This window comes from Mytilus edulis, chromosome 9 (assembly GCF_963676685.1).
Source record: "Mytilus edulis chromosome 9, xbMytEdul2.2, whole genome shotgun sequence".
Lineage (NCBI taxonomy): Eukaryota > Metazoa > Mollusca > Bivalvia > Mytilida > Mytilidae > Mytilus > Mytilus edulis.
The window spans coordinates 56,414,201-56,441,944 of NC_092352.1; the positions used below are offsets into that span (position 1 = coordinate 56,414,201).

Below are 27,744 nucleotides of genomic sequence, written 5' to 3' on the forward strand. Positions count from 1 at the left end.
CATGAAGATGCACATTCTTATTTTACATTCATATAATAGACGAATATATAATAGGCCGTATATTTATATTACAAGAAACTGATGATTGTCGATGTTCAAATATAATCAATCCATTTAAAATAAACAAAATCAACAGAAGAATAAAAAAAACCTGCGGTAAACGTTAAAAGTTTGTGTCGACAGAATGTGCTTCACCTGTGTTGCAATCATCATTTGTCATGGAAATTCTCTCATTCAAATAAAGACATAATATGGTGCATTAAAAGATCAAACGATTATTTCATTTGTGTACAAAAAGCACTGTAAATTGAGATTAAGGCACATCAGTAATTAAACAATCATGTCAGTATTTTTCAAAACATTTATACTGATAAAGCAGACCAAGTGAATGTCCTTAAGGATATCATGTTTATAGTATTAAAAACAGACTCCCTATGCAGACATGGCTTTAAACATTCATAGCATAAAATCATTTTTCTAACAAGTAAAGAATGCTTTCATTTTATCAACAGAACCAAATAAAAGTCTGAATTTCTTAAACTAACAATATAAATGAACCTATCATTCGATATCAGACCTCATGTTGTTTATGCAGCTTGTCACTCGAGCTTGTCACGTGTGATTCTCAATTATGCATCGGAACTGTCACGATACAGAAAAAATGGTATTTAGTTACAACGGATTATTACTAAGGCTTGTATTGAAATATCCGGGAAACAGATTGTTCATCTGAAATATAAGTTATAGTCGAGTTTCTCATGGACCCATTCCCATAGACTGGTAAACATTCGAGATTATAAAATTCGAGATTACCTTCCGATTTAGTCAGTAAATTCAAGTCTATACTTGCACTGTTTTCTATTTAAAGTGATTATAAACAAACAATAATGATTATTTTAAATGTTATATTCACACTTTCCGAAATATAAACCTCTTTAAACATCCACATTCGCTAATTAATTATTTTTCTTCATCAGTAAAAGATGGCGGATATTTCCATCTTGTCAAACTCATCAGATCACGTGACTCGGACGTTATCGAAGACACAAAAATAATTACGATTTGACTGGTCAGTACAGGAAGTGACCAATCTCTGTGTTATAGTAGTCTCAGCCTAGTCCAAATAATTATGACGTCTGGCAAGGCTATTTTTTTTTATGGGACGCCTTCCATTATTTGGACTAGGGGTACCCGACATAATTAGATATTACAAATGATGATTAAAAAGAATAATTCATTGACACTAACGGTAGCGTAAAAATGACAGATGTGGTGCTTCATAGAAGATGTCATCCCCTCATCTTCGGCCGTTTGCACGCGTATATTTTTCAAAACTGGCTAGACACGTTTACAACTTGTCTGTAAAGGGTGAAATAAACACATAAATAAGATACCAGCTATAACGATTAAACATAGGACAGAAAATGAGCCCGTGCAAGGTTTCAGGAAATTTCCAACATGAGGCATTTCATGATTTGCCTTATTTGCCTCAATGAAGTTACGGCCCTGTTTCAGCCGCAATGACTTTCAACAGTAGCGAGTATTTTGAGACAACCCCCAAGTTTGTATTTTTCGTGATACTGTTAACATTTGGCTGCCTAACATAACGAATTCTATATTTTCTTATGTAATAAATCTACCTCCTTCGTTGTATATTCGCCACAATGTCTGTTATGCATGTAGATGGTCGTATTCATCAATGTAGTATGCTGCTCAATGGCGACCTTGGTCCGATAATGGCGCCAAATTAGAGGGAAGCAACTCGCGCCAGACAAAATTCCCGTATTTCATCAAAATAATCAAAATTTCGCTTTTTGATAACAAACAGTAATACGATAACCACGTTTATATTCAGCCATCATTTATTGATATAATTACAAACATTATTTTATTAAAGCCATCAATAAAGAATTCACAATTAAGTAATTAATGGAGTGCATTGACATCAGACCTTATAGGGTAGAGGGGTTAAACAAAAGCTCGTTACTTGTTGTTTATGTTAGTAACAGATTTTAAAGGATCGTGAAAGGTATGGTGAGGTTGGCCAAACACCCTGACAGTTAAATACGTTCCGTAACAATCGGGTAAACTTAGGGTAGAGGGGATAAACGAAAGCTCGTTACTTTTCTTAAAAGCCTGGTGACCCCCATTTTATTTTACCTTCAAATGCTCGAAAAGTTCATAGCTTTGACATATCTGTTTTTAAAAAAAACTCTACGTGAAAAATTTTACGAAAAATCGATTAAACCAATATTTTTTGCCTACAACTGAAATTAGAAAATGCAAAATTTAGACATTAATCTGAAATTAAAAGGATTTTTAAGTCAAAAACAACCAGGGGAAAGGTTTATATTTCAAATTCTAATGTTTTTTCACATAAAAATCATACTGACTTGGTTTTAAAAGTCTTTGAATTTGATGTAACCGTTATTGTTGAAAGGATGGACATGTTTGAAAATAGAGTCAAAATCGCACATTTCACTTCAATTTGAGGGGAAAACAAGCCAGGTGACCCACATTTTTCTTTGCATTTTTGAATTCAGCATAAAAAAATCTACAAAATACGTGAAAATAAAAAAAATCTACCGGGGGTCATTATTGGAGTGAGCCACCTTAATATCGAATTGACACAGTGTCGAGTATAAAAAAGGTATGGAGAGGTTGGCCAAGCACCGAGACAGTTAAATGCGTTCCGTAACAATCTGGGAAACTCAGCCGATTTCGTCTAGTCGGATTACAACTTCGATTTTGCATGTTGTGAACAGATTCTGCTGTATCTGACTAAAATCATAAAAATGTTCTGTGTTTTCTGGACGGTGTCCAATGAAAACTGCATGCATAATCGTGATGTTTTATTGATCATAACTGTTTGACGATACAGTCCAGATAACATTCAAATCTTGTCTTATGCGGACCATCTTTGCCGAAACCATTCTAGTCCCACTATTAATACGGAACTCTTCAAAATGTGCCACAAAATAAGAAAAATAGAAATATGGGGATTGAGTACCTAAAATTTGATTTTGTAAATAAGTTTACTTAATGTATTTATCTGCTTCAGATATCGATATCGAAAGTATCAACTCTATATCGATATTGAAGGTACCAACTCTATATCGATATTTTTATTTTTTATCTATTTGATTTTTGTTTTTAATCAGTTTACAGTATTATTTATTTTTAAATAAATATTGATTTATTTGTCAATATCGGCAATACCGCAGACAAACAATCGATATCGACGGTTATGTTAATAAATGTTCATCCGCTAAGGTTATTCGACAATTTAGTTTTTCATGTTCATATATCTAATATATTGATATCGACGATATAACGATATTGATGTGATATTGACATGTTTGTGCCTCATGTCTAGTGTTTCTACTCATGTCTAGTGTTTCTACTTATTTCTATCAGTTCAGTTTATGTGTATTTATCAAATTGTGATATACATAATAAGGAGAAGTTGTATGATTTCCCAATTATATAAAGATATTAGAAGATGTAATATGAGTGCCAATAATACTACTCTTCATCCAAATCACATTTTGTAAAATTTATAGGTCAAAACACGGAGCTTTGGCTCACAACAAACAGCAAGATATAAAGGGCCCTAAAAATAACTCGTGTAAATTCATTCAAACAGGAAAATCATATAATAATGATTAAAGAAAAACACTTATGAACCTGACTTACATAGTAGTACAATGCAAACAAATGCAACAGGTTTAAATGTTTTAACAGACGCTACCTTACACTTACCTGAAATAATATTGAAACATCACAACATTGAAAGATAAATTATACAATAGCAATCAAAATGCAAACTCAGGCAAATCTTAACAAAAACAAGTGAGCATACCTGTTTTGTCCCAAGTCAGGAGCCAGTTGTTCAGTGGTTGTCGTTTGTGGATGTGTTAGATATTTGCTTTTCGTTCATTTTTTGTACATAATTAGGCCATTAGTTTTTTCGTTTTAATTGTTTGACATTAGTCATTTCGGGGCCTTATATAGCTGGAGAAAATTATATCACCGAGTTTAATTAGCTTATGACTTTTAACACAGTCATAGAAATAATGTACATGGCGGTTTGTAATATGTAAGTGAGGGCCTAACCCTTTTCATAAATGTGAAGTATATATACAATAAAAAATCGGTTTGGAACGGCTTAACACTTCAGATTGGTAAAAAACCCAACAACAAAAGTAACTAACGGACATTTGCCTTATATTTAGCAATGGCATTATTTGAAGCTCAAGAAGTGAGAAAAAAAATGTAGAATCTGCTTAAATTGTGGTTATAGACTTCTGATGAACTATCGAAGTGCAAATAATACAACACTTATTTGATTACAGGAATTCCGTCTTATCATTAATTCATAAGGTTAAAAAAAATATTTAGCTCTTTTCATATTACACACTTTTCATTCAAGTGAGTAAAAATATTACTTAAAATTTGTAAATTTCAATTATGTTTTCATTTCCTATTTTCTAGAATTTGTTATCAAAATCATCAGAAATTTGAACATCTGCCACTTTTACATAAAATAGGTGAAATTACTATGAGGGTGGTAAAGGGTTTTTTTTCGTGCAACGTGATCGCCGTTTTTTTATTTCACGTTCAACGTGTTTTTACTTTTTTATTTTTTATCAGTCGTGCAAGACGGGTGCCTCGTTCAACGTGTTCTGCTTATTTAATTTTACGTGCATCGTGATTTTCAAAGTCTTATTTTGCGTGCTCGGCATTTTTCAAATAAAATTCAAACACTTTTCAGGGATCGTCAAGAAATACTTTTGTAACAGCCGTAAACCAATTATATCATAAATGACTTATTATGTGTATACTAAATCGGGAATATCAAGTAAAACAAAGAGTTAATATATACTAGAAGACTGAGTGATTCAGTCACAAAAGGTTCACATAAGAGTATGTAATTTTCGTGCAACGTTCATTACAGAAATTTTTTATCGTGCAACGTTCAGTACAGAAATTATTTCACGTTCAACGTCAAATTATGTCTTATTTCACGTTTTTTTGTGTGCAAGCAACCACCCCCCCCCCCCCCTTTTTGCCACCCCCTACTATAGGATTGCACGGTCGTGTACGGTCTTATACAATCATTTATCTTGGGACATTTAATAATATTACATATCTAAATTGGAATCAAATTAGAAAAAACGGCCAAAGGCCACTAATGGGTCTTCCAAACAGAGAGAAAATCCCTCATCTGAAAGTATGAGTTGAAGTCAGTAAACAAGTAACTGGACCATAGACTTAGTAACTTTTAATTTATATTGTCAACTCAATTAAAAACACAAATAAAGCAAATTATTAAATTTATACCAGACCAATTTTTGTTGCTGAATTCGCCTTAACCTGAACGTTATAACGTTTACTGAAAACCAAGATGACTAAGTAATACATTTTCAAAAAACTAGCAGAATCTACTTTTACTTCTTTCACTTATGTCTTACATATGTTTTAAAAGAGTGATTTTCAATAAAAAAAAAAATAAAAAAAAAATGAAAACAATGTCACAAGAGAAAACAAGCTTCAAAACCACCAGTTCAATTATCCAATAAGAAACTAGAGCTTCTGGTCTACAGAAGAATGATCGTTGATGCTCGACCAAAAAAGATTGACATATATCAATTTCCAATTAAAAGGTCTTAATGCATAATCATGACTGGAATTCAAAATTGGGGAAGAATATAAAGCACTTGTAAATTAACGAGATTATAAGTTACATAGTGTGCTACTATCAGATGGTAAATACGGGGTCAGTTAATTTCATATTGGTTGAGAGCGAAGCTCGAATCCCCATATGGAATTTACTGACCCCATATACACCGTATTACGTCGTCACTAGCATACTATGTAACGAATTTGTCTTAAGGATTATGTTAACACGTGGTATATAGATAAGTGACCTATCAAAGCGAGCAAGTGTTCTATTCCGTTAGCATTAAGAAACAACTTCCATTTATCATAAAAATCAAATGCTTACAACAACAAATTGATAGCTTTAAATGTGTTTTAAGAATGTATTTTAATCTTTCAGTATCAATTCTTTCGTCTGTTCAAACCTTGAGATCTATCTCAGTACCTTTTTGTTTGTATAAAAGGACTTAACACCACTACTAACTGTGTTTTGAAATAAACCCCGCCTTCTAACCTTATATGCACGATATTCCCTTAGCTGCTTTTAACCATTCATTTTCTTAGAAATGTATAGTAAGTAAGATAATTATCTATACTAGAAAATTCACATGATGATACTGAATATGTACAATAAATATAAAATTGTGTTTAAGTTTGGTTTGACAAAAGAAAACAAAACAGCATTAGCAAATGAAAAAAAAAGAAAATGAAACAAAAATATACTTACATTGTTTTGTCAATCACACCGGAATGCGGCGGAAAACTAGTGTAGATTACTCATCTCTACTCATCGCTACTCTTTAAATCTTCATAAGTGAAAGGGATTAATGTATAACATTGTTTTCATATTCAATGGATTGATAGCTGTAAAAGAGATGACAACTAACTCACAATTTATAATAAAACTGCATTCAAGAAGCTCATATTCAGCGAATATTGTCTCAAAGTCTGTAGTTTCATTGTACACAAATTATGCTGTTTGACGTCGAAATAAAAAGTCTGAATTCGTTGAGTTTTTGAACCCAATACAAAGATGTTCGTCACTATCACTATTCATGATATTATAAAATCAATCCATCTAAAAAGGTTTTTCTATCTGTAACTTTTTTTTAACTTTAAATGCTATTCAATTTAGTTATTACTTATCAATTAGCATATTCGTATATTTGCTACATTGTTTTATAATATATCTGTAATGCATAAATTTTATGTGATTAAAGTGCAAAGAAATGCGATGTCTATTTAACACGTGTCTGTTATTCCTCAGTTAAACAGATCTGTACTTGATATTACATTATAGACTCTTAAATTGGCCTATTTATAAGTTTTTGTGTATTTTAAAGACATAGAAGCTTTAGGACCATCCAAAATGATTAATAAACTTTGACTTGATCGCTTATTCAACATTTCAAATTGAAAGCAACTTAAAAACAAACAATGACCAAGTATATTTTCACGTACCCAATATATCAAATGAAATCTGGCAGTGTAACCTAACTGACAACGATCAAATTTAATAGAAACATATTGTCACCCTTGAAATACGATGAATTATAATCATAAGTCTATATTTTTTATTTAAATGGTAAAAGATCCTACAAACTAACACATTTATCACATTCAAGTTGTTCTATCATATGTAAACTGATGTAATAATGAACCTACGAATTATTGTTTCAGAATTAAAAATTATATGGACAAGATGTATCAGACATAACACATACGTAAAGACGATTCTTTCTGAAAAAAAATCTTGACAAAACATATGGCAAAAAGGACTATCAATTTTGCATACCCTTGCCAAACAACAGCTGTGGTATTGACATATGGAGGCACGCAATCAAAGTAAACTATATATATTATATTACCTATCTATTTCTTTATCTGTTTTCAAATAGAATAACATTATTCCATCACTCAGTATGTTCGTTTTTACAGTTTTTGCAGTAATTTGTTTAATGAAAATCTCAGGCGGCGTAGACATACCGGGTAAGCATAATTATAGTAAAATGTACTGCGTTGTTAAACAATTTTTTAATCAAATTGCTCACTATCTTGTGCGATTTTGCAGTGATCTCTATTTACGACAAAGAAATGATATGCAGTAACAAGCATGTAAAATAGGAGGTAGACATGGAACAAAAAAAGCTTAAGGCGGCTCCTTGGTATAATTTTTTTTTCTAATATAGGATTTCGCTATATCTTTTTATAAATAAACTTTATCACATACTTAAAAGAAAAATGAAATAAAAAAATGGGGTCACCGTTCATTTAAGCTCTTAATCTGCCTCAGGAAAATGAATACGTTTTTGTTAATGTCCTTTTTTCTGTTGAATTAATAGGAGAAATAGAGGTAATATCGAAATAAAAAAAAAAACTAATCACAGAAATCGCTCAAATTTTTCAATTATTTATTTTATGTACAGCTTATTTGAAAACAATAATAAAAAATATAGGTCACCGATGAGTTAAAAAAAGATATTTCAAATTTAATGCCAAAAAATAGCATTTTTGAACCAAAGGGAGATAATTTGGAGCTTTTTCAATGATATAAATATTTTAAAAGTCATCTGGGGCCAAACCGAATCGTTTTTTTTTTTTGTTGATTTTTGTACAATATCATAAAGTAATAACTGATAGTGTTATAAATAAAATTTGTAATGAAAAAATAAAGGTTTAATTTTTTGCTGAATTTTTTTACCCACGAGCCACCTTAAGCCTTTTTATATACACTGTTTTCTAAAAAAAATCATTTATTTTGATAATAGCCATGCACTTTGTTTTGCCCATAACTTCTGCCATTTTTCAAAATATAAGTATTGTCCAGGATAGAAAACAAAATAAGTGATACAAGAAAAGAGGTTAATACTAGATACTATATCAAGTATCAATATTACGAAATAATATTCGGGTATCACTTATTGCGGTTTTTCTTTAAACATACACCAAACAAAACTTACTTTAAGATATATATCTAGTTTAAGTAAGCATAATGAGGTAAATCTTATTTGATTTGATCACATTGACCGTTGATGCTTTAGTCTATCGAAGGTAATTATCAAATTCTGTATTATTGAAATGTAAAACATAATAAGCGGCTTAGCAATCAAGGTCAATAAATGCAAACTTAAGTTGTTCAATTAGTAATATTACTTTAACTGTTTGTTCTTTTATATGTGATATCCGTTTGATGTGGCTCGGTACTTATACATCCCGTCAAAAATAACTTTTGATTTTTTAACCCTGCATACCACCATTCCCCATGTAAAATTATAATTGTTTCCAATATACTTTGAACGACAAAATTTCTTCCTTTGTGACATTTGCATTTTCTGACGCCAAGCACGCGAAACAATGAATGTGATTTTAAATTTGATAGATGTTTTTTTGAAAATGTTTGTTTGTTTCTTTTGAGATTGTAACACAGTGATGACTGCTATTACCATATTTTGACTATTTTACCGATTATGTCTGTTCAAGATATTCGATATTCAAGAGCTTGCAGCTCCTACTCAGACTTTTTAAAACGTCATCAGTGTCTGAGTAGAAAGTTGATGAACCAGGGGTATGTCAAAAAACGTCTCGTCCTTTTCTAAAAAGGTTCATCGGAAGGTACCAAGACCTTGTTGATAAATATTCTGTATCAACTTCACAAATAATACACGATGGTCTTGATGTATAGATTCTGCGTACTGATGTTGTTTATCATCTTAACTACCTGTTTTAAAGTTCTTTCATTTGTCCTTGTTCTATTCTTTTATTTGTCTTAATTAATATTACTTTTACTGTTAAGTCTGTTTTTGTTATATCCTTTTGACGTAACTCTGTTCTTATGTCTCCCATCATACTTTGAACGACAAAATTATTTTATGATGTGACTCTGTACCTATGTATCTTGTCATACTTTGAATGACAAAATTATTTTATTTATTCATATTACTTTTACTGTTATGTCTGTATTCTGTGATACACATTTGACGTGACTCTATACTTTGAACCACACTATTATTTTATTTATTAGGACTTCCACCTTTCCGTGGAAAGACCTATTGATTTTGTTCTGATTATTAGGTCTTTCCACCTTTCCGTGGAAAGACCTATTGATTTTGTTCTGATTATTAGGTCTTTCCACCTTTCCGTGGAAAGACCTATTGATTTTGTTCTGATTATTAGGTCTTTCCACCTTTCCGTGGAAAGACCTATTGATTTTGTTCTGATTATTAGGTCTTTCCACCTTTCCGTGGAAAGACCTATTGATTTTGTTCTGATTATTAGGTCTTTCCACCTTTCCATGGAAAGACCTATTGGTTTTGTTCTGATTATTAGGTCTTTCCACCTTTCCGTGGAAAGACCTATTGATTTTGTTCTGATTATTAGGTCTTTCCACCTTTCCGTGGAAAGACCTATTGATTTTGTTCTGATTATTAGGTCTTTCCACCTTTCCGTGGAAAGACCTATTGATTTTGTTCTGATTATTAGGTCTTTCCACCTTTCCGTGGAAAGACCTATTGATTTTGTTCTGATTATTAGGACTTCCACCTTTCCGTGGAAAGACCTATTGATTTTGTTCTGATTATTAGGTCTTTCCACCTTTCCGTGGAAAGACCTATTGATTTTGTTCTGATTATTAGGTCTTTCCACCTTTCCGTGGAAAGACCTATTGATTTTGTTCTGATTATTAGGACTTCCACCTTTCCGTGGAAGGACCTATTGCTTTTGTTCTGATTATTAGGTCTTTCCACCTTTCCGTGGAAAGACCTATTGATTTTGTTCTGATTATTAGGTCTTTCCACCTTTCCGTGGAAAGACCTTTTGCTTTTGTTCTGATTATTAGGTCTTTCCACCTTTCCGTGGAAAGACCTTTTGCTTTTGTTCTGATTATTATTAGGTCTTTCCACTTTTCCGTGGAAAGACCTATAGGTTTTGTTCTGATTATTATTATTTTTCTTCTTCCGCCTAAATTTTTTTCTTGCGTAGTTTTGATGTTTCAAAAGATGTCGCTTAGATATTTGGAATATGATATCGTATAGTTTATACGCTTTAAAAAATGACAACCGCGTAACAAAATACTTAACCTTGTAAGAGTTATCTCCCCAAACACTGTTTTTCTTGTGGCCACTACTCCTCCGCAACCGTAAAAGATTACGACAAATTTATTTTACCAAATTGCTCGTTACATCTTAAGGATTAGGATATTCTTTTGGACCACAGACTCTTTATGAGAGTAATTCCCCCTTTTCCATTTAAATTAAGTGAAATGCATTTGTAAATGGTAAACCATAAGTGATAGAGACATAGGGTCTTTTGATTTGTGGTCCTTGTTCCATAAAAATGAAAATTAGGTCAAGGTCAAAGTTCAAGTTCATATTCTTAATTTTTGATTTTAGCTTATTTTCATTTATTTTCAAAAACCGTATAAGATATCGACAAATTATTTTCACTAAATTGTTAGTTCCGACATGTCGTAACACTTAAATTTTGATTGCAAGGAGACCTTGGCAGTTAATGGTTGTTTCCTCCTCTTTTATATTTAGAATAATGAGTAAAGTGATATAACTCATTATCCATACATATTACAGACTTAGGGTCTTTTGATTTGAGGTCCTTGAATTATGACCTTGAAATTGAGGTCAAGGTCAAAAGCAAATTCGACGTTCTAGATTTTGACCTTTGCTCTAAATTCATATTTATACATCATAAAGCCTAGGAATTGACATTTAAACTGAATTTCAATGTTTTCATGTCAAAATATATATTGTAAGTGCTGGAAAGACCTTCAATTGTTCTCTAGGCAAATGGTTTTTAATTATTATTACTTTTACTGTTAAGTCTTTTTTTGTTATATCTATTTTACGTGACTGTATTTATGTATCCCGTCATACTTTGAACGACAAAATTATTTCATGTCTACCTGTGCGAATTTCAAACGCGCAATTTTACACCAGTACTTAAAACCCTCCATCCTTTATGGGTGCATTTTACATAAATAAATTAAATCGTATAATATAAACAAAATGGGGATGTTAAATTTGATGTATGCCTTTTTGTGCTTCTTCGTTACATTTGTTGTTTTTATAGTGATTTAGATGATAACGCAATGTTGACTGCTGTACCCCTATTTTTTTACCTTTTTACCTATTGTGTCTGTTTGTTTTGTTCACGAGTCGGTGACAATATAATGGACTGTCATACAAGTGAGAAGTTTAGCTAGCTATAAAACCAGGTTCAATCCACCATTTTCTACATTTGAAAATGCCTGTACCAAGTCAGGAATATGACAGTTCTTGTCCATTCGTTTTTGATGCGTTTTGTTATTTGATTTTGCCATGTGATTATAGACTTTCCGAATTTATTTTCCTCTGAGTTCAGTATTTTTGTGATTTTACTTTTTTCACGAAACGCTATAAATATAACGGAATTAGATGCGACTGTCATACAAGTGAGGGGTTTAGAGCTAAAAAAACCAGGTTCAATCCACCATTTTCTACATTTGAAAATCCTGTACCAAGTCAGGAATATGACAGTTGTTTTCCATTCGTTTGATGTGTATTATCATTTGATTTTGCCATTTGATTAGGGACTTTCCGTTTTGAATTTTCCTCTGAGTTCAGTATTTTTGTGATTTTACTTTTCATTAATATTCAACTACAAATAAAACCACAATTTGCGTATTATTATATCTTTATTGCATTATTAAATCCCAGATGTCATGTCTAAGCGTTAAAGGGAAATTCCGCGATTTTTTACTTATCATCTAATTATGTTCATCTTAACATAAAAAACACATTTGCAAAGTTTTAAATTTATATTCCTTCTAATAACGGAGAAAATCAAGTATTTGTAACTTTTTTGGTTGAATTCTCGAGTGGGTCGTGACGTATTAGCCCGATTTATTGAATTCTGGGAAAAAATAAAATCTGTTTAACTCTTATAGCTTATCGACAATATACGTAATTAAAAGCGCACAGCTGACGAATGGTCGAAGTTATAAACCACAATATAAGAATGAACGAAAGTGAATATGCATATATATACCGTTTTGTATTGATTGAATTAAACTCCTATAAAATTATCTCTAGTAAATGTTTTTGAATAAATTTAATTAATTATTGTTGAGATTTTTTTCATAAAATATTTATTGAACATTTTTACTGATATTGAACTGAAAATATTTCAGTTCTATTTACCGTTATTGTTTTGATAATCATTTCAATGCAACTAATGTGTGAGCAGAGTGTGTATATTATTTTGTAAAGGTCACTGTATATTTCTCGGCTTGAGGTCAATTCGTTTACCTTGTAGCTATTTAGCCGCAGGTGTGAGTTCAAGCGTACACAGGTATAAATGTTGTTATTTGGAAAGGATAAATAGAAAGGATTAGAGTATATGCTGTCATGATGTTAATACACTAAGATTAAATACACGATGAGAATAAAGATACAATAATTAAATTGTGTAAATTAATTGAAAATAAAATTCAGATTCGTAATTCCGAAAGAGTATAAAAATAAAAGGAAACAATTTTTGATTACTTTCTTAGCGGCAATTAGCGTAAAGATTCAAATATGAAGCAAAAAATAGTAGTTTTAATCTTTAATAAAAACTAAATGCAATATTACCGTCTATCGACATTCGATGATTACATACTGTTGGCATACGTTGGCTAGTCTATTTACAACACTTTTACCCTTATTTATTCAAAATATATGTTTTTTTCTTATGTTCAATGTATACACGTATATATTTTAAATTGCGCTATAGTTCCGTAACTTTATATCCAGTCGTATAAATGAATCGTCGGCAAGTGCGTACATTTTTTTAAATCAATATTTCTGGTCTGTTCCAATCTGTCCTTCACTATTGACAATGACTATATATTACATTTTCCCAAATTCACCCTTGGAAAAAATATTTAAATAGATTTTAATTTCATCAAATCTTATTTTTTGGGTATTATTTATATATTATGAATTATATTCTTTACACCAGAAATGTTATTTATAAACAATCGTATGAGTTTAGTAATGACAAGTAAGACAGAGTTGTATATTATACATCTGATAGTTCAAAATGGAAAGTTATAAGTTATAAGTTATCAGCCGTGTACACTGATCAATACCTGCAGAAGTGAAACGATGCATGAACTTGCAAGCCCGACAGGAAATCGCTGGAATACCTGGACGTGTCACCTCACACCCCTCACAATACCTTTGGAAGTAATACCTTTAGCCATGCTGGTGATCAGATAAGGGAAGATCAAAATATATTTGAAAAAAGTTTATTACTTTAAAGAATTATGAACAAATTAGATTTTCGAAAACAATTTTCACGGAACACTTATTTATGATTTCAACTTTGACTTTTGACCTAATTCCAATATCAACAGTTTAAAAACAACAGACCATGGTAATTTAAAAAAAGTAAGAATATTTTCCGTATCAAGTTAGTTAGTCGTATTAAACAACCGTACGATTGACAAGATATCGACACGCAATTACGACTACATCGGTTACTGTAGTTTTGTTTCTTTGTGGTTTATAGACATATCGTTTTTATTCATCGGGAAAGAAGACAAGATGGCGGATCTCGGAGAATTGATACTCTAAATTTAAAATCGATGGTGATCGCTTATCTAGCGGAATAAAACTTTAATATCTATGAACTTGAACATTTTTATACAGAATGAACATAATATCAATTTTTGATTTTTTTGCGAAGTTTCCCTTTAAGAGTAAAACTTTAATGACACAAAGTATCCATAAATGAATCAATTGTGGCATAACTTCACTCAATCTAAATGACATCTGTTCGTTCAAAGTATCATTCTACAAGGTTTTAATAGGTAAATTTTCAAATCAGTCAATGATGATATGAAATGAGAGTGATCAACCGTTGGAATATTGTGTTCGATCATTAAAATACTATTAGATATTAAATAACTTTTAAAGATAATTAGTAATTCGTTGAGAAATCTGCAGTTTCTTCATATAACCATTTCACAGAAATGTTTCATCGTTTTAATCTACACATGAGCTGAAATCCACAGAAAAAAAACAAGTAGTGGATTTCAATATCAGTTATGTAATTAATGTTGAAAAATATGATTTTTTTACACTGTAGATAGAAGAAATGAACGTGAGTTGGACGAGGAAGATAAAAAGATAAACAAATTAATTCATACTCTTCAAGGTAAACTATCATCCTATATTTAAATAAGAGGCATACTTGGTATGTATCTTTTTACTGACATTAATCAAACTTTGCAACATAAATATGCAAGGCAATTGTTACATATTTATATCTATGTACAGAAATTGCTGTAATGATACATCAGTGAATGTTTTGAATAATTTTATCAGTTGTGAAGTTTAATGAGATTGTTTTATATTACAGATGTCTGCGTATATGAAAGACCTGATCAAAGTGTTGAACAATTGCTGAAAGATACAAATGTTATTCTTAAAAGTAAGTACATTCTAATCTAAACTAAAATAGCAATACAAGATTCAGAGCAATACAAACGTGTATGGTTGGCATGTTATTAAATGAGTGAGTGAGATTCCCAAGCAGTCAAGGTTATATATATACTATATTCCAATGACACAATTACCACTCGAATATATACTGAGAAGTTTCATTATACTTAATGTTTTTCAATACTGTATGAAGCCCGCCTCCAGATGCGTGATTTTCTCTCTGCTATAATGAATCATTAATGGCCTCAGACTGTTGTTTACTCCTTGGTCGTGTTGATGTCACTTTAACACATTCCCCGATTATTTTCCAAATTATATACAGAATTGCTAAAATATCATTGAAACAACAGAATGTAAAAAAAATTCTACACACATGTATCTGTCCGAAGAAAAAAGTCTATAGGTAGTTAAATAACCGGACGCGCGTTTTGTCCAAAAAATATCTTTCGTTGATGCTCGTTTAAAAGGAAAATAGAGTGCGAAGTTAAACGGCTGACATAGATATATTTTAATGGAAATAGAGAGACACCTTGTGAAGTTAAAATATGGATGTCATACAATTTCAGTTCTTTGTTATTAGACTTAGCACATAAAACGCACACCTTATACCATGTTAAAATTCGTATTTTCATCGAACGGGTTAAAACAAGGATCACGAGAGATTTAAAACTTTAAAAGAACAAATAATTAAAAGTGATAAATATTCATATTTGTCAGGAATTCCTAAAAAGACAAGTCTCTATATATCAATCAAAGGATCTAAGTTAGCAACTATAGTTTACCATACGAACTTCAATATTAAGCATAACTCACAACGCGTAGCAAGCTAATAAAATCCCTGCAATAACACATGTAATACAATTCAAACGCAAAATAAAGGCAACAGTAGTATACCGCTGTTAAAACGTCATTGATTGAGAGAAATCAAATCCAGGTTACTAACTTAAACCACGGGAAAACATAAACTTTAAGAGGAAAGCATCGAAACAACAAAAAACAAAAACCGATAATTCAACATACATATATACATACGAGCTTTTAGATAACAATTGCAATATTCCAGACTTGGTACAGGGCATTTTAAGGGAAAATGGTTGATTGAACCTGACAAACACTGAATTCTAAAAGTTTCTGACTTCTTGCAGGTTGTGCTTATCATGTTCGCATGCATCAACACCCCTTAGTTAGGACAGTTTTGTAACGGATTAACATAAGGGCAAAAAAAGTTACGTTTTACGCTGTAAATCTATAAAAATAAATCTGAAAGTGATCTCCTATGAGTTTTAAATTCAGACAATGACATGTTTGCAGATATTGGAACTTATAAGGAAGTGGTAAAAAAGCTAAAGGTATTTAAAAATGAAATAAAGTGGATTATGGAAGGTTAGTATATTATGAAAACTTAATTGAAGTCTTTGATTTTTTTGTGTAATTTTCCTATGCTTTAATTGCGAAATAGTTCAAACAGTGCACTATTTTATCAAAATTGTTTCATGATTCTTTTAAATCAACAAACATTTTATCATTTTTTTCATCTCTTATCAATTTTTCAAAAAATAAACAAGAGTACCATTAGAATGTATATAATAAAGATACCTTTTTCACAATACATGGTTATTAATTTCAATTATGAAACTTATGATTAGACTATTTACCGGATTTGTATTCACATAAGCAACACGACGGGTGCCACATGTGGAGCAGGATCTGCTTACCCTTCCGGAGCACCTGAGATCACCCCTAGTTTTTGGTGGGGTTCGTGTTGTTTATTCTTTAGTTTTGTTGTGTCATGTGTACTATTGTTTTTCTGTTTGTCTTTTTCATTTTTAGCCATGGCGTTGTCAGTTTGTTTTAGATTTATGAGTTTGACTGTCCCTTTGGTATCTTTCGTCCCTCTTTTTATACAATTAGGAGGTAACTGTATTGTATTTTAGGCTCCGACGGCATCAATTGGGGATTTGATGGTCGCAAATTAAGTTTACTGGCGACGCGTTAGCGGAGACAGTAAACGGGTATTTGCGACCATCAAATCCCCAATTGATGCCGTCGGAGCTTAAAATACAATATTGTTATCTCCATTCTAATGAAACTGACAGAAAATAACGTTAAAACATGTATTTCAAATCTGTCATATGCCGTCTGCGCTTGCGCGTACGTCCCAAAGCATCAATTGTCAATTGATGCCATGTAAGAAAGTGACGTTATCCAATCAAAATGAACGTTACAAACGTTGTTGCATTAGAATTTCAAATTCATGTCAGGTCATCACATATTATTAATTCGGCAACGAGAATATGTTCTATAATTTTATATTGAAGGGACACATCTTCGTATTCATGATGTTAATTTTGTGGTTTGCTTGTGTTACGGATATTTGCTATATTATAAATTCGCTTCATGCATTTTGTAGACAAGATGTGTATATGCATAAACACATCGAACATAATAAAAATGATAATGATAATAATAAAATTCATAAAAACACTTCACAACACTTATTAATTTTCTATAGAATCGAAAGGATATAGTGGGATTTCAAGAATTACAGATCTTATAAAAAAGGATATAACACGTACGTAGAATTTTATTTTTATGAATTGTTAAATTACATATTTCCATTAGGTACTAATCTTATATAACAACTCAATTTTCCGGTGCATGTCAAAACATGGAGGGAAAAAAAATAGTCCATTTTTTTCTGAATTTTTTCTAGCCTCATTTTTTTCTGTTTGATTATAGGTTTATGTTGAATTGTGGTGCGGCCTAGTAAAAACAGCAAACAGAAAGTAAAAAATAAATGTTTTGACTTCATGGTTACGTAAATTTTTATTCTTGATGGCATGACCCACTTTTTTCAATTAAATCACAATTCCACATTAGTTCATACATGATATGGACATGAAAAAAATCAGCTGTTTTGCATGTTGGTCTATGTAGCAGTCAATTACAAGACTGCAACCATAAGTTCTTACATATGACTAAAAGGAGAGATATATTCTGGAATCTATAAATGTAAAAAAAAATGCCATATTCTTCTTTCCTATTATATGAATGTTGTAAAAAATATAGTAATAAACGCTTGGCTATGGCTTCATTTTGTTATTGTTTTTTTCCTGGAGCGAGTCAGTATTCCATTATCTTATTTTCAACAATTTCCACGTTCAGAATTTGCGAGGAATCAGTTAATGTGGCATTATAGCAAATCATTTGACATCGATATGATTATATATCTTATATAGACCATACTGCTTTCAAATGTTAATCCTTGGGGTGAAGACAAATAAAAATCATATACATATATTCAATAAAATAATTAACAAAATATTATCTTTAGGTACATGTACTCTCCAAAAAATTAAAGACTGCAGTGAAATGAAGGGAAGAAAAACAACAAGTGGAGTGTTTACCATTCATCCAGAAAAATCTACAGAATTGCAGGCCTACTGTGATATGTCGACTGACGGTGGTGGTTGGACCGTGAGTTTTTAGTAAATTATTTGAAATATTTGCCAATACGTATAAAATGTTCAGTTGTTTTGAAGCTTTTTTACTAATTTGTAAGATATGTTTATTAAAATATAGTTTAAAGGCTATCGTTTCCCCAAAGAGTTTAACATCTTCATCATATGGAATTTTACTTCCTTCTAAATCAAAAGTTGAATTATACGTTTTTGTCTTATTCCCAAAAGCAGGGGGCCTTGAACCTGTCCGATTCGTTTTCATAAATTTTTGTGAAAACCATTTATTATTTCTTTCACTGTCATTTTTAAGTGTTTTAACTTAATTATCTACTATATTGTCACAGTAAGACAGGGTATTGTCATTAGCATAGTTATAAATCGTACTGTCTTGAATACAGTAGAAATGATCGTTTATAAAGACGAAACGCGCGTCTGGCGTATATATAAAATTTTAATCCTGGTATCTATTATGAGTTTATTATAAGACATTAAATAACACTGGTCCAAGAATCGATCCTTGGGGGACCCATTTTAACAGTATTTCCCAGTCACTCTAAGTGTTGCCAATCTTTATACGTTGCCTTCTTTTCCTGGTAACTTTTAAATATTTTTAACGAGCTTTCAGAAACGCCATAATATAGAAAAAAGAAGATGTGGTATGATTCTATTGAGACGAGACACAGAAATTACCAACTATAGGTCACCGTACGGCCTTCAACAAGAGCAAAGCTCATACCGCATAGTCAGCTATTAAAGGCCTAGAAATGACAATGTAAAACAATTCAAAGAGAAAACTAACGTTCTTATTTTTTTTTTTAAATGAACGAAAAACAAATATGTAACACATAAACAAATGACAACAACTGAATTACAGACTTCTGACTTTTGGACAGGCACATACATACATAGTGTGGCGGAGGTTAAACATGTTAGCGGGACCCCAACCCTCCCCCAACCTGGGACAGTGACACAACAGTACGACATAAAAACGAACTACAAAAATCACCTGAAAAACTCATCAGATGGACAAAATACAAATGGACGTGGCCGAGTATAACTTTAATCAAAGAAAATCATTGGGCAAACAGTCGGAAGATTTTAGTGGAATTACTGTAATATATTTCTTAACATAAAGAGCTTTTGTTCAATCTTCTATATTTTTTAATATTGCTGTTTGACAACCAATGATTGTTTTGAAATTCCATTAGTTGATCGTGAATTGCTCGCCTATGAAATTTAAAAGAAGCTGGCAGCACATTTAAAGGAAGATAATTATCCTTTTTCAAGGGTATTGTTCTTTTTGAAAATAGGTGCCAATTGGGCAAGTTTCATTATTTTTTTGGAAAGACTAAATTTTTAAAAGATTTATTAATTAACAACTCTATGTGGTTTGCAATAACTAGTCGTCCTAGCTTTATGATTATAGAAAAAATGCAAACATACCCTGTAGCCTTTAAAATTTAATTTTATTATCTGTTTATTGGCAAATTCATCTGTTACTGGTGTAAAAACTTTACTTATTCTGTTCTTTTTTATGGAACCCTAAGTGATTTATAATAGACCTAAATGATTAAGTTTTATGAAAGTCAACAAAGCAGTGAATTTTTGTTGAAATTACGGATTTTCTTTCATTGAAATATATTCGTTTGATATGATTCTGTTGTGTTTTATAAGCTTTTCAAGTTAACGTTTTTTGTATATTTGTATCTGGATTGCTTAAAATAAAGATTTTATCAAACTTGTTTTATGTATATATATTTGTTCCATTCAATGATTGCAGGTTATTCAAAGAAGAATAGATGGAACGACGAGTTTTGACAGAAACTGGGTTGATTACAGGGATGGTTTCGGTGATCCACATAAGGAATTCTGGCTTGGTAAGTTTGATTTAGTAAATGTTATTTTACCATAGCAATGTGTGTATTTTTCCTAATTTGAAAGAATTATTGTTCGAAGAATAATAACTGTCATTGTTTCGCTGCCGCTAATAACCTTATGTATTTCAGAACGAAAAACAGGCTATTTTATTTAATCGAAGAAGTTTATTGTTTTGGGTTTTACAATAGCTTCCCTTTATGAAATCTGTATATAATTTTCTCCATTCTAAAATCACGAATTATTAAGAACCATCAACCATTCTTCTTTTTCAAGAATGGTTGATTAAGCTTTACAACATATAAACAACACATATGCATATCTAGATAATTTTATTGCAAGTTCTTACTGGATTAACCCATTTCTCTGACGTCAGTCTATTGTTCTAACGGTGGATTATTTTTCTAGCATCCACTGACAACCATGTTAACTTAAGATAACTTATATCATAACTTTTAACTTACGATATTTTATCCTCTCAAAAACGAGTGAATAATATAGGTTCGAACTCGCGCGTATTTTCGACACTTAAGTCTGTAGTCTATGCATGATACCACTAGACCATGAGTGCTGATATAAATTATTATTTAAATATCACTATTATAGCGTATATCTGTCAATGCATGTCAATAAACTGTATTTCTGTCTTTTTGTTATCTAATAAAATATATAAACACTATAAAATCAAGGAATTGTAGCTATTACTTACTAGTACAATTCCTTGATAACATAAACATCCATGTACACATTAAACTTATTACTTTTAAGGTACAGGGCCTTCCCTTTTCGTCATCCTTTGGTTTTATGAATATAATGATATCATACTATGATCACTTAGTTAATCTTTGTTTGATTATAAATGTTCCAAATATATATCAACATTTAACTGACTTTTATGTGAATAAAGTGTGATTAACTACGACTGTAAAACTACTTCTTTGACGGTAAAGCCAGAAATAAAATCGTCAACTTTAGAGTAAAATGAAATATAGATACCTCTAAGATTAAAAAAATATTTTGGTAGAGAAAAACATTACAAAAAAAAATCATTCATGGTACTAGGCTTGAACTTGGCACTGTTAATATCACAGTTTTTTCTATCGGTGTCAACGACTAGATGATCACGGCTATGAACAGCTTACAGGACACATTGCAAAATTGACATAATTATATATTGTACATTTGAAGCAAAAGCAATTCTGCTTGGGTTTTAGGATGCGTACCACAAATAATACTAGTTCAATAACTGATTGACAATGGATGACAAATACAATAACGTTAAAAAAATCAAAACAAAATGAAAGGGAACCAGTTTAAACAAAATGTATATAAAATATTTCAATTATGACCAATCATAGTATCTATTTTATCAACAACTGGTGTCGAGTAATGTGGTGTTGTTGTGAATTTTACACTTCATTTAGTTTTAAAATGTTTATAATTTTGAATGTGTGTTGTAAATTCAATCAAACTGGTCATTGGTTTGATCATTAGGTTGCTAAATACTATATATGTAAATATGAAAGGTTTCTAAATGTTGGTAATTAAAACATTTTATTTTTCAAAAAAAGATTTTAAAAATATCTATTTGAATGAATTATAAATACTAAAATCTAATCAATATTAATTATTTGTTATGATTCAACATTGAATGGAATAATCATTTACAAAATACAAAATCTGGTAATAAAAAGGGAAGATAACTACACATTTAAGTTAAATTGAACTTATATTAAGTTATATATAAATGTGAACCGTGTTGATCTAGTCAGTTCCAGCTATTAGACAATAAAAAAGACAAAATACGAAATTATTTTCAAGAAATTCAGTTGATTTATTGTCAGATTATGAAACAGATAGTCGTTTTACTAGAAATGGGTTAAGCTAGAGAATTGATAAGAAGTGGTGGATTCGAAAACGATAATCAACTCGCGACTAAAGTCGCTCGTTGATTATCGTTTACGAATCCACTACTTCTTATCAATTCTCTACTACGTAAAAAGTTGTCAGCTTTGGTATAAACAAATATATTTAAGGAATGACTGTATTATTTTTTCTGTCTATGAAGAAATAACATAAAAAAAAATGTGGTGCACACTGAATAACGCGCGTAGCGGGTTATTTAACAGTGTGCACCACATTTTTTATGTTATTTCGAAAAGACAGAAAAAAAATTACAGTCATTTCTTATAACTTAATTCTAAATTCCATTTTAAACCGTAGGAAACCATGAAAAAACGTTGATGACGTCACGGTCACATGACTAAGTTATGTCTATGGGCTCATAACAAAATAACGTCAGCCAATCAGAAGACGCGTTACATCCAAAATTAAATTATTTCAAAATACACAAAGAACGCATAACTCAATAAACTATATATGATTATAAAAGTCTATATATAAAGGCAACAGTAGTATACTGATGTTCAAAATTCAGGAATCGATTGAGGCAAAAAATCTGGGTAACAAACTAAACCCGAAGGAAACACATCAACTATAAGAGGAATACAACGGAATAACAGACACAATGAAGTGCAACAAAAAGCGCAAACGGCAATGCAACATACATAGACATGAACTATTAGAGAACAACTGCAATATTCCTGACTTGGTACAGGACATTTTAAGCAAAATGTGGGTTGAACCTGGTTTGTGGCTAGCCAAATCTCATGCTTTATGACATATTAAATTTACCGCTTAAATGACAAGATGACATGACAGGAAAAACATAAATACCAGAACACTCAGGTTAAAGTACCAACCAGCAAATTCAATATTTACCGGGTCGTCTTGAATACGCGATACTGCGAAGAAAAGAAAATGATTGACAAAAATTTAAAGATCTTAGCATCGGTACTTATATAAGATGATACACCAATAGTTTATTATAAAGAAGAGTTGGCAATTATTTTGTTCGTGTCAATAGTTTTTACAATAGTTATAATGTGTATGTAGAAACGCGCGTTTCGTCTACATAAAACTCATCAGTGACGCTCATATCAAAATATTTATATAGCCAAACAAGTACAAAGTTGAAGAGCATTGAGGATCCAAAATTCCAAAAAAGTTCTGCCAAATATGGCTAAAGTAATCTGTGCCTGGGATAAGAAAATCCTTAGTTTTTTGAAAAATTCAAAATTTTGTAAACAGAAAATTTATAAAAATGACCACATTATTGATATTCATGTCAACACCGAAGTTTTGACTACTGGGCTGGTGATACCCTCGGGAACGAAACGTCCACCAGCAGTGACATCGTGGTGTAGATAGTTATCAAAGGTACCAGGATTATAATTAAGTACGCCAGACGCGCGTTTCGTCTACATAAGACTCATCAGTGACGCTCATATCAAAATATTTATGTAGCCAAACAAGTACAAAGTTGAAGAGCATTGAGGATCCAAAATTCCAAAAGTTCTGCCAAATATGGCTAAGGTAATCTATACCTGGGATAAGAAAATCCTTTGTGTTTTGAAAAAGTCAAAACTTTGTAAACAGGAAATTTAGAGAAATGACCACATTATTGATATTCATGTCAACACCGAAGTGTAGACTACTGGGCTGGTGATACCGTCGGGGACGAAACGTCCACCAGCAGTGGCATCGACCCAGTGGTGTAAATAGTTATCAAAGGTGAACAACTGAGAGATATAGGTAAATTTTAGACTATTGATTTAATCTAAAACCTTCAAACATTGTCAAACAAAGCCGAATTCAATACTCTTTAAACGTAGCTGCGTATCTATTTGATCGCAAATTGTCGAAGTGGAGAAGTTTGCACAAATATGTATCAAATGATACAAGATGTCAACTATCAAATTGCTTATACTTCCTGTTGATTCCGTTACGATGGCGTACAATTAGTTTTTTTATTCAGTATCTTAAAATATATATCAATCAGAGCGAGAAATATTTTATTGAAATTATTTTGTTAATAAATGCTCTATATTACTTAATGTAGTAGATTAGTATATAAAGTACAGTTAGTATAATACAAAAAGTTGTTGTATAATTGTAAATGGTGGATTGAACCTGAGAATGGAAAAATGGAATATGTCAAAGAGACAACCACCCGACCAAAAATCAAATAACAACCGAACCCCACAAAATATTTTTAACTCTTTGATTCTTTTATGTTGGTATTTGTTAAACGTATACGCACATACTTTTGATGCTTCCAAACCGCTTTTCTATATCTCTTCCAGCAGAAACGCAAAGCAATCCTGGCTAGTATAAAACGAGCTAAGTATGGGCTAGTACATGTACTATGCTTAATGTTTTTTTTTTATTAGAATGTAATCTTTTTTTAAAACACACTTATACGACCTACCGAATTAGACTATTTACCGGATTTGTATTCACATGGGAAACACAACTTGTGCCACATGTGCAGCAGAATCTGCTTACCCTTCCGGATCACCTGAGATCATCCCCAGTTTTTGTTGGGAATCTTGTTGCTTAGTCTTTAGTTTTCTATGATGTATCATTGTCTCTTTGTCTTTTTCATTTTATGCCATAGCGTTGTCAGTTTATTTTCGATTTTGACTGTCCCTCTGATATCTTTCGCCCCTTTTCAAAACTATTTTCCATTACAGGAAACAAATATTTAAACACACTTACGACTAATGGTAAATACGAACTGAGAGTAGATCTTACGGACACTAGCAACAAGATGACGTATGCTTTGTATAAGACATTTACAGTTAGTGACGAGAATTCACAATATAAACTTACAATTGGGGGACATAGTGGAACTGCTAGTAAGTATATACAGGGACACTTACAACAAGATCACACATGCTTTGTATAAGACACTTACAGTTAGTGTCGAGAATTCACAATTTAAACTTACCATAGTCGAACATAGTGGAACTGCAAGCAAGTGTGACTTAATGATTCTAATTAACGTAACGATGAAAGAAAACACAGTTTTATTTATTTTTTTCTTACCCTTAACTGTAGTTGACGCTTCAAACATCATTTGATAATTGGAACCAATGTGTTAAAAAGTTCTTAATCATCAATGTCTTTAACATTGTCTTGAGGTAGCAGCATTTTTACTTTGTAAAATAAGCGGGTTTGTTTGTCTTGTCACACAATGTTCAACAAAGACATATATCTAAAGTATATGCTTTTTGTAATTCGACTTTTATTGGCCATTGCCAATAACATGTCTGTAAAAATGCCCTATCGGTTACATAGATTAATAAAAAAAAAAACTCATTATAAAAATATATAATTATGCAGCTGTTAAAATTCTGGAAACAATATTTAAATTGTAAAAGTGAGGTCCATACATTTACATTTCCTGGGCTTGGGTTTGAGATAACATACTGTTGTGTTAAAAATGTACCACTACACAATGTTTTTCGTTTCAGTTGATTCAATGAAATATAACAATGGTAGGAAATTTAGTACAAAGGATAGGGATAATGATGTTTATTCAGGTAACTGTGCTGTCGATCGAGGCGGCTGGTGGCATGGTCACTGTAGTAATTCGCTTTTGAACTACGACATGAAAAAGAACAAACTGTATTGGCGTGGATTTGGTTATATCAAGTCCACTATGATGATTAGAAAAATAGCATGATAAAATGAATGAACGAATATAATAATAAAACGTATTAAACAAACTTGAAATCCTTCATTGATACAAATTTTGGCTTTGTTTTTTCAAATATGAAAAAAGATATATGGTATAAATGCCATTGATACAACTCTTCAATAGAGACCAAAATGAAACAAAAAATTACATCTTTAGATCACCTAACTGCCTTCAACAAGGAGTAAAGTTCATACTGAATAGTCAGCTATAATAAAGGGGCTTGGCAATGACAAATGTAAAACAAATCAAACGGGTAAACTAACGGACTAGATTTGTAAGAACATATTATAAAAATCAGTTGAAAAAGGCTGAACTCATCAGATGGATACAAATAGAAATACATCTAACAAAAATCATAGAGTGACCGTGGTTTGATACATAAAAATATAATAAAGGAATCCAGACAACAACATTTGTGGTCTAGTATCTTGTCGATAGTTATAATTTGGCATTGTGCAATCTTCTGTATTTCTCGTAAAATATGTTGTTCTACTTATTTATTTTCGCCACACTATGTACCAGTCACATACTAGGAGATCTAACTTAGATGACTACAATTTCTGACTTCTACTTCAATGAAATTCAGGCAAAAACATTTTTCCTTTTGAAATGATTCATATTGAGTCATCCTGATTCCCTTTATAGTGTATTTATCAGCATTTATACAGGTTGACTGACCCTCAGGTATCATTCGCCCCTCTTATTTAAAGACAGTATTAAAAGTAAGAATTGGTATTTTGCGGAGTTTTGCGGAGTTTTGTCATCTCTATAGCAACAAATAAACAAAACACATGTTATGTATAACAAAAACGCAAAAATTAAATTATTTCAAAATACACAAAGAACGCATAACTCAATAAACTATATATGATTATAAAAGTCTATATATAAAGGTAACAGTAGTATACTGATGTTCAAAATTAAGGAATCGATTGAGGCGAAAAATCTGGGTAACAAACTAAACCCGAAGGAAACACATCAACTATAAGAGGAATACAAAGGAATAACAGACACAATGAAGTGCAACAAAAAACGCAAACTGCAATACAACATACATAGACACGAACTATTAGAGAACAACTGCAATATTCCTGACTTGGTACAGGACATTTTAAGCAAAATGTGGGTTGAACCTGGTTTGTGGCTAGCCAAATCTCACGTTTTATGACATATTAAATTTACCGCTTAAATGACAAGATGACATGACAGGAACAACATAAATACCAGAACACTCAGGTTAAAGTACCAACCAGCAAATTCAATATTTACCGGGTCGTCTTGAATACGCGATACTGCGAAGAAAAGAAAATGATTGACAAAAATTCAAAGATCTTAGCATCGTTACTTATATAAGATGATACAACAATAGTTTATTATAAAGAACAGTTGGCAATTATTTTGTTCGTGTCAATAATTTTTACAATAGTTATAATGTGTATGTAGAAACGCGCGTTTCGTCTACATAAAACTCATCAGTGACGCTCATATCAAAATATTTATATAGCCAAACAAGTACAAAGTTGAAGAGCATTGAGGATCCAAAATTCCAAAAAAGTTCTGCCAAATATGGCTAAAGTAATCTGTGCCTGGGATAAGAAAATCCTTAGTTTTTTGAAAAATTCAAAATTTTGTAAACAGAAAATTTATAAAAATGACCACATTATTG

The 27,744-nt window shown here is 31.4% G+C and overlaps 1 protein-coding gene across 1 annotated transcript; it reads left to right on the forward strand.

The window, feature by feature from the left end:
- The first annotated feature begins 7,561 nt into the window (after window positions 1-7,561).
- LOC139488614 (fibrinogen-like protein A) lies at window positions 7,562-26,113 on the forward strand. Its single transcript, XM_071274340.1, has 9 exons — window positions 7,562-7,650; window positions 14,782-14,850; window positions 15,055-15,126; window positions 16,449-16,520; window positions 17,650-17,709; window positions 18,472-18,614; window positions 20,379-20,475; window positions 25,069-25,233; window positions 25,852-26,113. Exons 1-9 carry the CDS (start codon window positions 7,584-7,586, stop codon window positions 26,061-26,063), a joined length of 957 nt encoding a protein of 318 aa, XP_071130441.1. The 5' UTR covers window positions 7,562-7,583; the 3' UTR covers window positions 26,064-26,113.
- The last annotated feature ends 1,631 nt before the right edge of the window (window positions 26,114-27,744 follow it).